The 14,328-nt window shown below is 40.1% G+C and overlaps 1 protein-coding gene across 1 annotated transcript in view; it reads right to left on the reverse strand.

Annotated features, from left to right (window-relative positions):
• hsd3b7 (hydroxy-delta-5-steroid dehydrogenase, 3 beta- and steroid delta-isomerase) overlaps positions 1-14,328 on the reverse strand; it is a 40,292-nt gene that overhangs the window by 7,346 nt on the left and 18,618 nt on the right. Inside the window, exons 3-4 of the mRNA XM_036560784.1 lie at positions 10,415-10,523; positions 1,345-1,444 (exon numbers count right to left, since the gene is read on the reverse strand). Of these exons, the coding sequence (XP_036416677.1) occupies positions 1,345-1,444; positions 10,415-10,523 (209 nt within the window). The remainder of the gene's footprint in view (positions 1-1,344; positions 1,445-10,414; positions 10,524-14,328) is intronic.

The following is a 14,328-nucleotide window of genomic DNA, read 5'->3' on the forward strand; positions in this document are numbered from 1 at the left end:
GTCCAGAAGTATCATCATATTTTTAAAAAGCAGGTTTTTTCTCCGAGTTTTGGCCCTTGCCCACACAAAAATGTCTTTTTGTTTACTGAAAACTGAGGTTTTTGAAAAACGCTTTCCAGGTTGGAGAAGAAAAGCTCCATTTTCGGTGTGGACGGGTGAAACAGCCTCTTGAAAAAGCTGACGTGTTTAATAAGCATGACTGTCTGAAATATGATGGACAACTGGGTTGTTTCTCTGTGCTGTGTAATTTGGAGGTGAATTCGGAGTTGATAACGTTTATAATTGATCGTGGCTTTACATTTTCATTGAACTGCAGTGCTGAGGTGTCCGAATTTACTGCGCCAGAGACGTTATAAAGGAGGAGGCTGGTCACTGGCTGAAATATAAATGGGAAAGCTCGCAACGCTTAACATAGCATCTGTTTGTTAAGAAAGTCCTGCCCCACAAGAAAAAGAGCCAATCAGCTTGCTGGTTACATAGAGAGCGAAGAAGCGTCGACGATATTGTGGTACTAGTGAGGAAAGCACTCCCCTTGTGGAGATCTGCGCAGACGCAGTAGCCAGAATGACCCAAAAAAACACGTTTTTTGTGCATTACTGAGCCAAACTCTACAAACTTTTTATAAGGTTTTTGTCAGATTTTACTGTTGATTTCAAATCTGTTTCTGAAACGGTAATTTGTTCGGTTTCGAGTATTCATGTCTCGCCCCATTCGATGAGAGAGGAGTCTTGTCTTACATGGCTTGAAATAACTGCCCTGCGGAGTTGCAAAGATGGTCGGCAAGTGAACAGACTTTCCTATAAGAACTTTGACTGTTCTCAGTTCTTGTAAATGGGAAGTCACTTCAACTGCAAATATTATAATACCTCAGTGATAAATTACTTCATGATCATTAACTAGAAAAAGTCAGCGTCTCTGCCTGATCTGGACTGCGTGGATATAGATGTTTCAGTGCGGTTTCGTATCCATGGCAATGTAAACAATCCCACAGCAAGCCATAGGCTTTCGTTCACTCTTTAAGCTTCTATTTTCTGGCAGAAATCGGACTTAAATCAGAGTCTGAGTGAAATAACTGCGGAGGTCTGATAGCCTGCAGGTCAAAATCTACTGTACTGGTAACATGCCGCCATCATGTTAGTAGAAAATATAGGTAATCTCACCCCCTACTGGGCTGGCATGCTCATACAGGTGTTTTTTGAGTTCTTTTTGTGTTCTTGTGTGGATGTAGATATTCGAAAACGCTGCTCATATGACCAAAGATTTTTTTGAAAACGGAGAGAAAAACCTTTAAAAACATCCAGATACAACATGATATTATCTATTTCTCAGGTTTGTATCCATTACCTTTTTGCCATTGGCCTCCAGCACCAGGGTCTCTGCTGCAGCTTTGCTTTTGGGGTAAGGCATGTCATGGTACACCTTATATGGCGTGTCCTCATCACCCCTGCAGTAAACAGATGGGAAAGTGATACAGAGTTAGCTTCTAAATATGGAATGGGAGATGGGAAGATGCCGGTATATATAAAACAGGCAAAAGAGCCTACTAAAATAGTCACGCTCCCCCCAAATCATTTAGATGTTATTTTTAAATAAAAATCACATTTACACAAATATATATAAATATGTATTACAAAAATATGGTTCTTCAAGGGTTCTTTAGTAAAATAAATGATTCTATAAAGAACCCTGAACACTCAAAGAACCCTTTGTGTGATTAAAGGGTGCTTTGCAACGTTAAAGAGAGTATGTTTTATAAGAAAACGGTTCTATACAGCACCAAAAAGGGGTCTTCTATTGTTACAGGCTTGACACTGTAAACAATAGAAGAACCCTTTTTGGTGCTATACAGAACTCACATCCTCAAAGACACATCCTTCACCAAGTTTTGACTGAGTTCTCTTTGAATTCTCTTTCAACACGCTCGCAATCATCAGATTCATTTGCAATTATTTTCAATAAGGGGTCTGATGTTACAAAATGTTTTCACACATTGTGTGTAATTACACATTTTCACCAGAGAGGGCTCCAAATCCCCAAAACTTACATAGTGTAGCTTTAAGAAGAAATGCTCTCTGGCTAAAGTAACAGACTAACATTGTTAGCCTGTGTTATCATTAAACTGGCACAAATATTCTCAATTTATAGACAACAAGGCCATGTTTGGGACCTTGAGGACCTTTATGCCCATCATCCTGATTAATATGAGCTTACTGTAGATGTTTAATTATTATCAGAACTTAATAACTTAGCTAGCAGGTACAGTCTGAGTACTGTACATGGTATGGACGGCCGGACGGCCCCGGAGCAGACTGAAGAGAAACAGACTGGAGTGAAAAAGAGGGCGAAAGAGATACATATGCGTCTCGTTTAATCATTGTGTTCAGGCGACTCTACATGGCGGAAACAAGCGCAGACGTTTTTTTCAGAGAGTGTATGACAAATAAGAAAAGAATGCTTTGATGTTGTGAGCTTTATACGATGCTTGTCTGCCGCAGAGGGCTTACATTTTTCAACCAACAGAAACAAACAGCACTTCCATAATCCCAGAACAACAGGCTTTGTAGAATCAGGAAATGTAACAGTGATATTAAAATGATAACAATAGCACCCTTTTGTTGAAATGCACTGAGGGGTTCCAGAGCAGTTGGCCAAGGGTGATGCAAGTGAAGTGCTGTTTTTCTTTGTATGGGGTTTTGGTCTTCCAGGAACACACCCAAAGGAGAAATAAAAAACAACAATCAAAAAGCTGCCTGCCCTCATTCTCTGTTTAAAGGACAATTCCACCAATTTTCCAAAATGTCTGCACAATTAAATCATTACAGTGTAAAGTCACTCACAGAGGTTTGATTGTTGAGTCAGTGTTGGTGATAGGAACCAGACATCTGGAGAGTTTAATGCCTTTAAAACCTTCCTCACAGAAAGTTATTACATGAAATGGTAACAAATACACTGCCTGAGCCCTGAGACATTGTTTTATGATAGTTTTACAGTTATGGCCCAAAATGTACTACGTGAAAGTGAGGCAGGGTGGAGAGGAACATGCAGGGTAGTGTGAATCAAAAACACCCCACAGAAAACTTTCAGATTTAGTATTACTTTATCATTACGGATTTGGCCAACAGAGCCTGAGAGGGAGTGAGTTATCGCAAATGACATCACGGCTGTTATTCGGTCGCAGGCATGAGCCAAGAGTGAGTATAGAACATCTGCTGTGATGCTATACATGATTACGCAGGATCTCCAGCGCTTTTATTCAACAGTCCTACAAAATAAAAGACAAATAATTATAGCAAAGTAGCCCCAAACATTGTTTCAAATTGGCGAATCCTTACGCCAATAAAAGTAGTACCCTTTTGTGTGAAGCACAGAGCCATAAAACTGTCGCAATAGCTGTGTTCCAAAGCCCAGGCTGCAGCCGAGGTAGTGCGGGTCCTCGGTAGGACTGTCCTATGAAGACTTCTCCTTAGCAACCTATCAGTCACACAAATGGAAGTCCTAACAAGGCTGCATGATGACATCACCAGAAAGGTCCCGCCTCTTGCAATTGCAACGCGAAACTTGCGAGGGAACTGGTGAGAGACAATGGAGCCCGTTGCATTGTGTTTGTTGCTGTTTTGTTTCTTCACGGAAATGGAGGAGATGTTCTTATGTAGAACAATAAACTACATTCGTACAAATACTTGGACGATATGCGGACGATATATGATATATGGATGCTGTAATTAATCAGTCTTAACTCTGCTCCAACGGCTTCGTTTTCCATCATTTTCTTAGTGCTGTTTTTTTTTCCGCGCGTCGTTCATGCACAAAGAACTGTGGGTAACCAAAGGCCTGGAAGGATACATCTGTTGTTTTTCAAAATCACTCAGAACGTAGGCTGCATTTCTAGGCTGCACACGAAGGGTGCTTCACTTTGGAACAGCCTTCTGTGACGCAGCGGCCGAGAAATGCAGCCTAGACCTTGGAACACAGCTAATATCAGGCTCAGCTCAGCTTTTCCATTACTTGCCAGTCAAAGTTAAAGCATTTCTTTCCATTTATCTTTGTTCAGTTAAACTGTATCTGTTCGTTTTTTCAGTATGTGTAGTTGTTACATCACAGCTGCCAACTGAAAAGCTTGTTCAGTGGCAACGACAGGTTCAGAATTTGATGCAGGCCCACTGCCTCACTCTTCAGAATCTGACCAAATGAGCTGCAGGACGAATGTCATCTTACAGAAGCCACCTAATGTATCGTTTTCTGTTTTTGCACGTTCTAAAGCTGCACGGTCACCTGCAGTTGAAAGGGAGTTGTTACTCGGAAACTCAGCGCAACGATAGTTAATGCGGAAAAAAAATTGTCATTATCATGTACATCTGGACGTGTAGCACGCTTCTCAGTCAGCTTGTGTTGTTGGAACAAACTGTTGTATAAATTACATAGAAAAAACTCAAGACACGTGTAGGTTCACTGGTTGTTTTGGACAGTAAATAAAATGGCTATATTTGAGTCTCTTTTCACCACCAAAACTGTGAAAACTTTGAATTACTTTCCTTTTACATTTCAACGAGTGAATCATGCAGAAATTCTGAACGACTGGTGAAATTCCCCTTTCATTCTCCAAAGACTTATAAAGTTTCTTAATAGATGGAACACGTGGCAGAAGAGGGAAAGTATTGCTGTGGCTCTTCTCCTATTCCTGGGGGCTTGCAGATCAGTGTGTGTGTGTGTGTGTGTGTTTGTGCGTATATTGGTTTAATTGCTGGAAGACTGTAAAAGTTCCACTGGCAAACACACTGGCTCACAGCATTCTGCATTCTTTACTGATTTCAGGCTATGCTAGCCTGGAGGACAAAAACAGATGCTGAAGAAATATGAAACTACGCTCTCCACAGATAAACTCCAACAACTGTCACTGTCATGCAGACTGGCTTTTACAGGAAGGACTGATCTGGTTGTGGACCCTGACTCTGAACGTAGCTTTTGATCCTGTTAACAAACTTTAAATGTCAATAGATCATTATTGTCAGAACAGAACCTGGTATGACCTCTTTTCAGGAGAATTCTAACAACGTTCTTAACTTTTAACAGAAGTTAATGTAGGGATTTCTTTAACTTTCATTTCAAACTGATCGTGAAATGTACAGCTGAGCTGATTTTAAATGATATAAAAGCAAAAAAAAAATAGACGTACAAAGTTCTGACATCAACCACGTGTCTTTCTTCTTAATCGTTATATTTATACATGAAACAATGCTTTTGAACTGAACCCGTGTCTTGATGATTAGATCAGTGATCTAAGACAGTGGTTTGAGGTAGTAGAAACATTGGGCATTCATCCCCAGGATTAAACATGTTGTGTTAACTTCAGTGAAGTGTACAGTAAGGAATGCACTTAAAATAATACCAGACTTCCAAGAAATTGTTCTGTCCACTTTTTCCAGTTCAAAACAGGTTTATTCCATTATCTCTTTCCCTTCTTCCAATTCTGAGCAAAAAGTTTCGTGGCACACTTTTTGAAATGAAAAAAAACAAAGCTTATTTAAGTCCAATCACAGGTCTAGTCGACTACCATGAAATAAAACAGGTTTATCAATTGGTCTGTGTTATAAAATGGACAGTTCAGGCTCTGCATAAAAGTTCAGGCTCTGAATGTCTGGCTAAGCCATGTTTGAAGAAGTCATAGAATAAAGCAATAAGCTATTAAAAAAGCCATACATTACAGTGAGTTTACCACAGGTAAGGTTTGTTAGGCTACATGAAGCAGAGTAAAACCCTCTTAACCCTCATAAAATCACTGTAACACACAGCTTTAGGTGGCTGACTGCTTTATAAGGTGGCAAAAACATAAACTTATATTTAATAATAATAAGAGCACCTCAAGAAGGGCCTGGGTTTGATTCCCCGGCCGGGCGGTCAGGCTCCTTTCTGTGTGGAGTTTGCATGTTCTCCTCATGTCTGCGTGGGTTTCCTCCCACAGTCCAAAGACATGAAAGGCCAGTTGAAGATGCTAAATTGCCCCTAGGCATGAGTGTGTGTGACCCTGTATGTCTGTGTTGGACCGCCAGCCTGTCCAGGGTGTTTCCGGCCTACCACCCAATGAGCGCTGGGATAGGCCCCAGCATCCACCCGTGACCCAGGAGGATAAGCGGCTAAGATAATTAATAATAATCACAATGGAAGTTCTCCCACCAAAAATGTAGTTTATTCAGTATAAGCTATCGTTGCCAATCTGAAGAAGAACAAGAGCTTTCACTTTCGTTTTTTTCATTCTTCGTTGTATAATAATCAAACTATTATAATAGAGCAGCGTTTAATACAGAAACAAACACGTTATAAGCTGTTTTTGCTCACCACTGCAATGATAATGCTAATTTCTGCATGCATCTCCTGTGTTATGTTAGCATCAAGCTAACAGTACCACACAGCTGTTTTCCCACTCTGGGTTTAACGCTACTTAAGGCAGATTTAACTAAAACACGGACATTTAAAGACATTCAAGTTACATCTTTGACGTTTTTATTTTGCAGTCTTGCATTGAATCATTCAGTACATACTTCAATTCAAAGCCTAACACTGAGTATAATGATGGAGCAGTTTAGCCTTAGCTATCGTTTAGCCTAGCTCTTAAGAAACTGAGTTGTCAGCCTCATTTTAATGCAAAATTACTGTTTTTTTTTTTTGAATTGAGGTTATGGCACATTTTGTATTTTATGGTTTTATTATTTTATGGTTTTATTCAGCACATAAATATAAATTGTGCACAACAATTGCAGAAAAATGTATTTAAGTGTTTTCTTTGCACATTTCCTCTATATAGATTATCCGTGCTGAATGTGAGTGTGTGAGCGTGATGGCTCGACTTTGTAATAAAGAGCAGCATAGCGCAGCGCTAGTGTGGCAAGCAGCGTAAACTCAATGAGCAATCCGTCAAGGCATCTTATCATGCTAATATGAAAAAGGTGGCTAAAGAAGGAGAGAGAGCCCTGACCTCACCCACACAGACTATTTTCAGTCTTGCAGTAAATCATTCAGTAAATACTTCAAAGACAGTGAGTATAATGGGGGAGCAGTTTAGCATCAGCTATTGTTTAGACTCCTATCTTTTAGCCTGTTGAGAAAATGAGTTGTCAGCCCCTCAATATAAACAAGAACATCATCTGTTGCTTTAGTGGTCCATGTGAGCGTCATACCAGTCCATTCACTGCACAATTGTTTTTAGTGAGTTGGCATATTTATACAGACTTCAATTGTTGTGAGGCGGTCATAGTGGTACGTAAGTGTTTTACAACTGCTTTGAATGCGGCTCAGAAAATCAGCTTTTAGGACTGGACTGTTTTTAACATACACACAGCATACATTAAAGGAACAGCTTGGTGGAAATTCTTAATCTTAAGTTCCAATTTCAGCTTAGATGTGTTCACGCCATTTCACTAAATAGCTTTACTAAACAAGGTTATGTAGCTTATCAAGGTGATTTGAGGCAAATATATGCAGATTTTGGCTTGTATTTGTGGAAATGGTTTGGGTGACTAATGTCTTCCAGTGTTTGTTAGCAGTGTTAGCCTTAGCAGCTCCAGTCCAAAACTAAAGAAGCAACATTTGCTGATCGATAGCATTTGGGCCAAGCGTAAAATCATGTAAATGAACTATACTACTTTGTAAAATCATGCTACTTTGTTAAGAGAGTACAGTATTAATGCTCAAGATATTAAAATACTGTGCTGTTGATGGAATAATCTTTGAATATAACAGAAAATGTATTTCTTTGTGCCATTTTATAAAAGAAATAAGCCAGTCAGCTAAAGTGATTTCACCACTCTGACTCACACAGTGGTAAAATTAATATTTTTGATATGATTACCCCGGAATGGAGGCGTATTGCAGCGCTGCTTTGAGATCAGAGATTAAGAAATGCAAGTGCATTAAACAGAGCAGAAGAAGGAAGAGATGGGTATCAGATGAGCTGAGGCAGTTCACTGTACAACGATCAAGCTCTGCTTATGTTGGTTCAGATGTGCTGGCAGAAAAACCACTAAAGCCCTCCAGGACTGGCGCTGTGGACCCCTGCTGCAGGAGGTCAAAGCTATGAACAGAAAGTTCAGTGAGCGCACGTCTGAAGACTCTATAGACTCTCTTCTCTTTCATGTCAGCAATATCAGCAAACACTCTATATCCAGTTTCCGTGGGAAAAAAAACAAACATCTTTTGAGGTCTGTTCTTTAATCTTGTGCGCAGTGATGGTAGAACACTGTAAATACACATACATGTTTTTGTATTAAGGCCTCTCCAGCTATTAAACCCTTCAGATCTGACCAGTGACGAAGTCGCACATTACAGTAGTGTGATAACTTTTTCTGTAATGAAGTAGTAAAACACAGTTCAGGTTAAATTCCTATAATAAACGGTTACTGGCTTAGTCGTATGCAAAAGCTTGGCTGCCCCTGGTCAAATGACATTTTGTTGATTTTCTACACACTTAAAATTGATGGTTCTTTAAGGGTTCTTCAGTAAAGAAAGTGGTTCTATATACTAAAAGAACCCTTTGCATGATAAAAGCGTTCTTTGCATCGTGAAAGGGCTCTTCAGGTTCATAGAGTAACAACAGAAGAATTTTTGGCGCTATTTTTTTTTTTTGCTTTCCAAAAACGTATTAAATAGAACCATATAAAACACTTTCCATCAATCTGAAGAACGCTTTTCATGATGCAAAGAACCCTTTATTCATGCAAAGGGTTCTGTTCGTTTTCATGGCTCTATATAGAACCACTTTCTTTACTAAAGAACCTTTGAAGAACCATCTTTTTTAAGTATGTAAGTGAAAATGAGCTCTACAGAGAACACACTTCAGCACATTTTAATGCAAAGTTACTGTTTATTTGCTGAATTTAACATGTTTGAGCAAAAAATAACACATAAAAATAGCCTGTGCAAAGGTTACGGCACCTGTATTGTATGTTTTCCTTTCTTTTCAAATTGTGCTAAACTCAGCAAGTGAGCACAAAAATCTTCTGCATTCGACTGTACGTCTCTAAGAGAACAATATTGTCTTTCTGCAATGCATTTAAAACGTAAATTTCCTCTATATAGATTAACCGTGCTGGGCCTTGTGTGTAATCTGTGAGCATGTTTGCTTTTTGCAAAAGCTGACTGCATGATTTTGATTGTGAACATGAGCAGTGCAGCACAGTACTAGCGTGAAAAGCAGTGTAAACTCAGCAATCTGTCACAGCATCTTATCATGCTAATATGAAATCTGTGCTAAAGAAGAAGGGAGAGCCCCGACCTCAACCGCACAGATGATTTTCACTCAGAAACTGCAGTGTAAGCTTTACATTTTATTTCCAGGCGGCTGCTTTCAGATTGTTTCTACTGGCTGTTTTTTTTCAGTTTTCAATCAGCATTAGACATTCATAGTTTTAGCATAACAGGCTGTGTCCTGTTCAGAGTAAAGGCAGGGATAGTGACAGGCCTTTTAAATGACGTTTACTGTGAGTGGATATATCGCTGTTGTCGGAACAAAACTTTGTATCTCCATTGTTGTCGTTTTTTTTTAGTTTTTGACAATTTGAAAACACCTGTTGTCCTTTACGTTGTGTGTGAATTTCATGATGAATGGACCAAAAGAAACGTCCCAAAATGACTTGGAAAAAAGTCTGGTTCCATTGACTTACATTAAAAGGAAAGTAGGTTTTTTACTTCTCCTGTAAAGTTATATGTTGGAGGTACAAGGTTTTGTTCCGACAGCAGCAATATCCCTCTAAAGCAGTTACTGGAAAGGACTGTTGTGTTTTCCTTTGTTCAGTTAGTACAGATGCGTTTTAATTTTTACAGAGTAACACAAAAGTAAAGCAGTAAGTAGTGAGATTATGTTCTCCAGAATGAATGAAGTAAATCTCATTACAGTTTGTTACTATTGTTACAAGCTTGACATTGTAACAATAGAAGAACCCTTTTGAGTGCTATAGAGAACGCTTTTCAAAAAGGTTGTATATAGAACCATCTACAGCACATTCTCAATGGTTTTATATATAGGGACAACATGGTAGTGCAGTCACCCCACAGCAAGAAGGGTCTGGGTTCAATTCCCCGGCCGGGCAACCAGGGTCCTTCCGGTGTGGAGTTTGCATGTTCTCCCCATGTCTGCATGGGTTTCCTCCAGGCTAAATTGCCCCAGGTGTGAATCAGTGTGTCTGCCCTGTCTGTGATAGACTGGCCCAATGATCCCTTGTATGGGCTCCAGCAACTCAGGAGGATAAGTGGCTTAACATGTGTGGTTCCATATAGAACTATTTTCTTTACTAAAGAACCCTTGAAGAACAATCTTTTTTTTAAGCGTGTGGTACTGTGTCTGACACTGCACAGACGTAGGTATCAGAACTGGGGGAGAAAGCTGAAGACTAAAGAGAGAATGAGCTTAGAAAAACAAGCACACCTGATAAAAGTGTCTCCCTTCACGTTGGGACCCACCACCTCCATACTGCTGGTGTAGACCAGGTACTGAATGCCGAGCTCCACACAGGCATTTATAACGTTCTCTGTACCTGCGGACAAAGAAGAGAGAAAAGCACTTTACTGGACCGTCCCTGAACGTCAGCAGCACAGCACGCAGGCAAAGTCCGGCCTGGAAAAGGAACTGTTGCATAATTTACAATGTTCTAAGGAAATACTTGGAAATTAAAGTGTTATGGGATACAAAACAAAGCAACATGCCTCAAAATGAAATTTTCTGTCTAAATCATGGATTCTTAATAACAGCTTCTGAAACCACAAGCCATTTAGTAGCAACTTCCTGCAGAAAACCACATGTTGTTCCAGCTCCCTACAGCAATTTCCAGAAATATGGGGCACTGGTGGGTTCCTCTGCCTCTGCGTAAACCTAATCCATGCACGTTTAATGGACTGTGCTACTTCACCAGAGGGTTCTTGCACAATTCTGAGGTGAGTTTAAGGTCATTGCTTGCTACTTTAGCCATGCTGGCGGAGACTGCAGTAGATTTGGCATCACCAGTTCGGCCCAAAGTAACAGAGCACGTCACATTAAGCACAGAATAAGGGTGGGTGAATAATCAGTGAATAACAGTGCATTAACACGACTTCGCAGGTGGGATTCAGTCATAGGTACGAGCTCAGGGCGAGAACAGTGAATCTTCACAGCTGTAACAATCTGTGAGGACTCTACTGCTTTCAAACAACAGTTCTGCAAAATGGATAAAACAAGTAAAGCAAAGAAGCCAAGAATATCATACCAAACGTGCTTTAATGTCGCCAATTCCTTCTACCAAAAAAGCTGCGTTCCAACGTCCAAAAGTGATCAAACTGCAACCAAATATATATTTTTTTTTAAAATGTAGGTCAGAAAACGTAGATCATTTAAGATTTAGTCATTAATGGACTGTCTGAAAAGTGCATATATAAGGTAAAGTCACATCAAATCACTTGTAGTAATAAGAGAGGCTTATTTTACTACAGGTCTCAGTTATGGGACGTCTACTTTTTGGTGTGCTTTTTATTTAATGAGAAATTGGGGAGACAAAGTTGGACATCCAACAAATGTCCAACAAGAAAACGGACAAACTGCCCTGTTACGGGATAGAATCATAAAACTGTCAAAGTCTCAGATTTAGCTCAGCTTTTTTACTACTTCAGATTAACCTGAATGTGGTTTTGTTCCAGTTGCACCAGCCATCGGGTCACAATGTCTATAACGCAAATAAAGGCATTTTATTTACCATCTAAAACAGCCAGATTCAAAACTACAACGCAAAACATTATAAAACAATGTCTCAGACATCAGCATATTCATAACCATTTCATGCGGTAACTTCATGTGAGGGAGCTTTTAGAGGTGGACGTCTGGTTCCTATCACCACCACTATAAACAGTTCTGACTCTATAAGTTTCTCTAGAACAGAGCGCTTCACACCAAACCACTCTGAATGAGTTCATTTACATTTTAAAGATTTAATTATTCAGAAATTTTGAATAATCTTTGGAATTCTGCTTTGAGCAATTCTGTTGGTGTCCTTTGTTTTGAATATGAAACTAGAGGCTAGAGAACATGTTTTTTTTTTCCACTCCAGATGATGATTTGTCAACAATCTCCAATAATGATTGGTTTCTGGAGAAATAAAATGACCCATATATTCTGCCTCTTGGCCTCATTTGTTATATTCTTTTTCTTTTTCTGCGCTCTTAACAATGGTTTCTTTGCAGCAGTTGTTCCCGTAGGGACAAGTTTAATGCAATATCCTCTGCAAAGTTGAAACATTTGTATTTCATGCTGAAACAGCTGTAATTCTACTAGTGGTTAACTGTGATATTTCCTGGGCTGTGAATATCATTTATTTCATAGTCTTGAGTCTTGAATACCTGGCTCTCTGACTCTGAGGTCACATTTGGCTTCCTCCTGACCTCATTTAGTGCTGACAAATATCAGATTCTTCAAAGTATTTGATGATCTTGGCCACAGCAGGTATTGATGCTGAGTTTATGCTATGTATCTTTATATCTGGTGATCCTCGGATGTTAGCAGTGATTGTCTACAAGAAATTAACCAGGTACTAAAAGAATAATTTCTAGACATTTGATTTAATTTAAGATTTATAGGCAATAATGTGGTGTTGGTTGAGAAGAAGACGCAGGAAACATGGTGTTTTAAGCGAATGCTCCTTTATTAAACACAGATGCAATGGCGACCCACAGCCAAGAGCTGACAATGGCTGAGATATTAGCCAGGTCACTTCTAGCCATACAATTCTCTAGGCCTGGCTCCCAGCTTAGACCAACTACGCCCGCTCTAAGCGTCAATAGCAGGGGCCCCAGGCTACGCCACACGCTGGCATGTCTTTGCCCGCCGCTGTCCTCTGGCCGGGCTCTGCTGCTAAACCTTGTCGTGTTGCTTCCACCACTGTCTTCCCCACCATTCTTGCCATGCTGCCTCTTCCTCACACTTCCCACTTCTGACACCACTGTAACGTTGGTGAACAGGAAGATGTGGGAAACATAGCGCTTTAAAGAAATGCTCTTTTATTGAACGTGGCCGAAGTGGTGAACTGCCACCCAGCGTTGACCGAATGGCTGAGATAATAGGCAGCTCACGTCTGGCCATACAACTCTCCCTGTTGGTAGGCCATAATCCCATCCAAGCTATCCCACATCCCAGCACGGAACAGTATAAACTGTTCCCATTGTGCTATGCCTGCCATGCATGACCATGCCTCCTGTGTGTCCAACGCCAAACAAGCCAGCAGCAGGACGCTATAATATATGGCGGAAACACTGCCGGTCTCCACTCAGAGAAGATGAGGCTGTTTGTGTCACGCAATCAGGACTTCAGTGCCAGCCCAAGAATGTAATCAGGAAGTGGTGACTACTGTTTGCTTAATGTTCCAAGCTATTAGGAGACACACGAGAATAAGCAGAAGCACCTGAAAGGCTAAAAAAACAAAACCATCAAAATGTTTGTCGGTGATTAAAGTAGCAGCTGTTGTGCGTCATGAGAGAGAAAAACACACTGACAGGTCCAAATCAGAGGAATGTGATGTGATGAAAACGAAAGGAAAAATACCGCTGAGGGATTAGAGCCCAGCAGGGCTCTAGAAGTTCGATGGAAACAGTGAGAGCCAAGGTGTATGGAAGGTTGCAATAAAAGCAGATATTTATGAGTTATTCTGGAAATCTTAGCAGACTTCAGCTTTACTCTGTCCTGCTCTGTCAATCTCACTCATGCCCTCATATACCACCTAACCATCCCTACGCTTTAAACTGCTTCATCATAGTGATTTACACATACAGTTATATGCAAATATTGATTGAAAAATATTGATTTTCTTTGTGTAAATAAGTTAAAACAGGCCCCATTTTATGTTCTATTTTTTTCCAATACGTTAAATTTAGCAAATATGTGCAGAAGTGTGTCTTCTGCAGAGGATACATGCTTATTTTATCTAAAAAGAAATGCTAAAATAGAAACAAGAAAGGAAGAGGCTTGTGATTTTGTGTGCAAAATATCACCGTGCACCTATGATACTATTGCGTGATGTGGTGGAATGCAGGCCGCTTTCCGTCTGAATGCATTTTCAGTGTCCATATGGACTGCAAGCAGCTCCTCATGCTGACAGACCGAGGATCCTCTTACATGCCTTTCTCCAGCAACCTGTTTCAACACGGGTGGTTATGTTGTAACACCACGTTACCTGCCTGCTTACATCACAGAAAACAAACCTCCTTTGTGCTCAGGACCTTTGTTCTCGCTTTTGATATGGTTTGGTAGTTTTTGCTGAAGGTTTAATAAATTGTGTGTTTACAGCGTATAAATCACTTCTTGTTAAAATAATGAAATAACTG

This window comes from Colossoma macropomum, unplaced genomic scaffold (genome assembly GCF_904425465.1).
Source record: "Colossoma macropomum unplaced genomic scaffold, Colossoma_macropomum, whole genome shotgun sequence".
NCBI classification, from domain to species: Eukaryota; Metazoa; Chordata; class Actinopteri; order Characiformes; family Serrasalmidae; genus Colossoma; species Colossoma macropomum.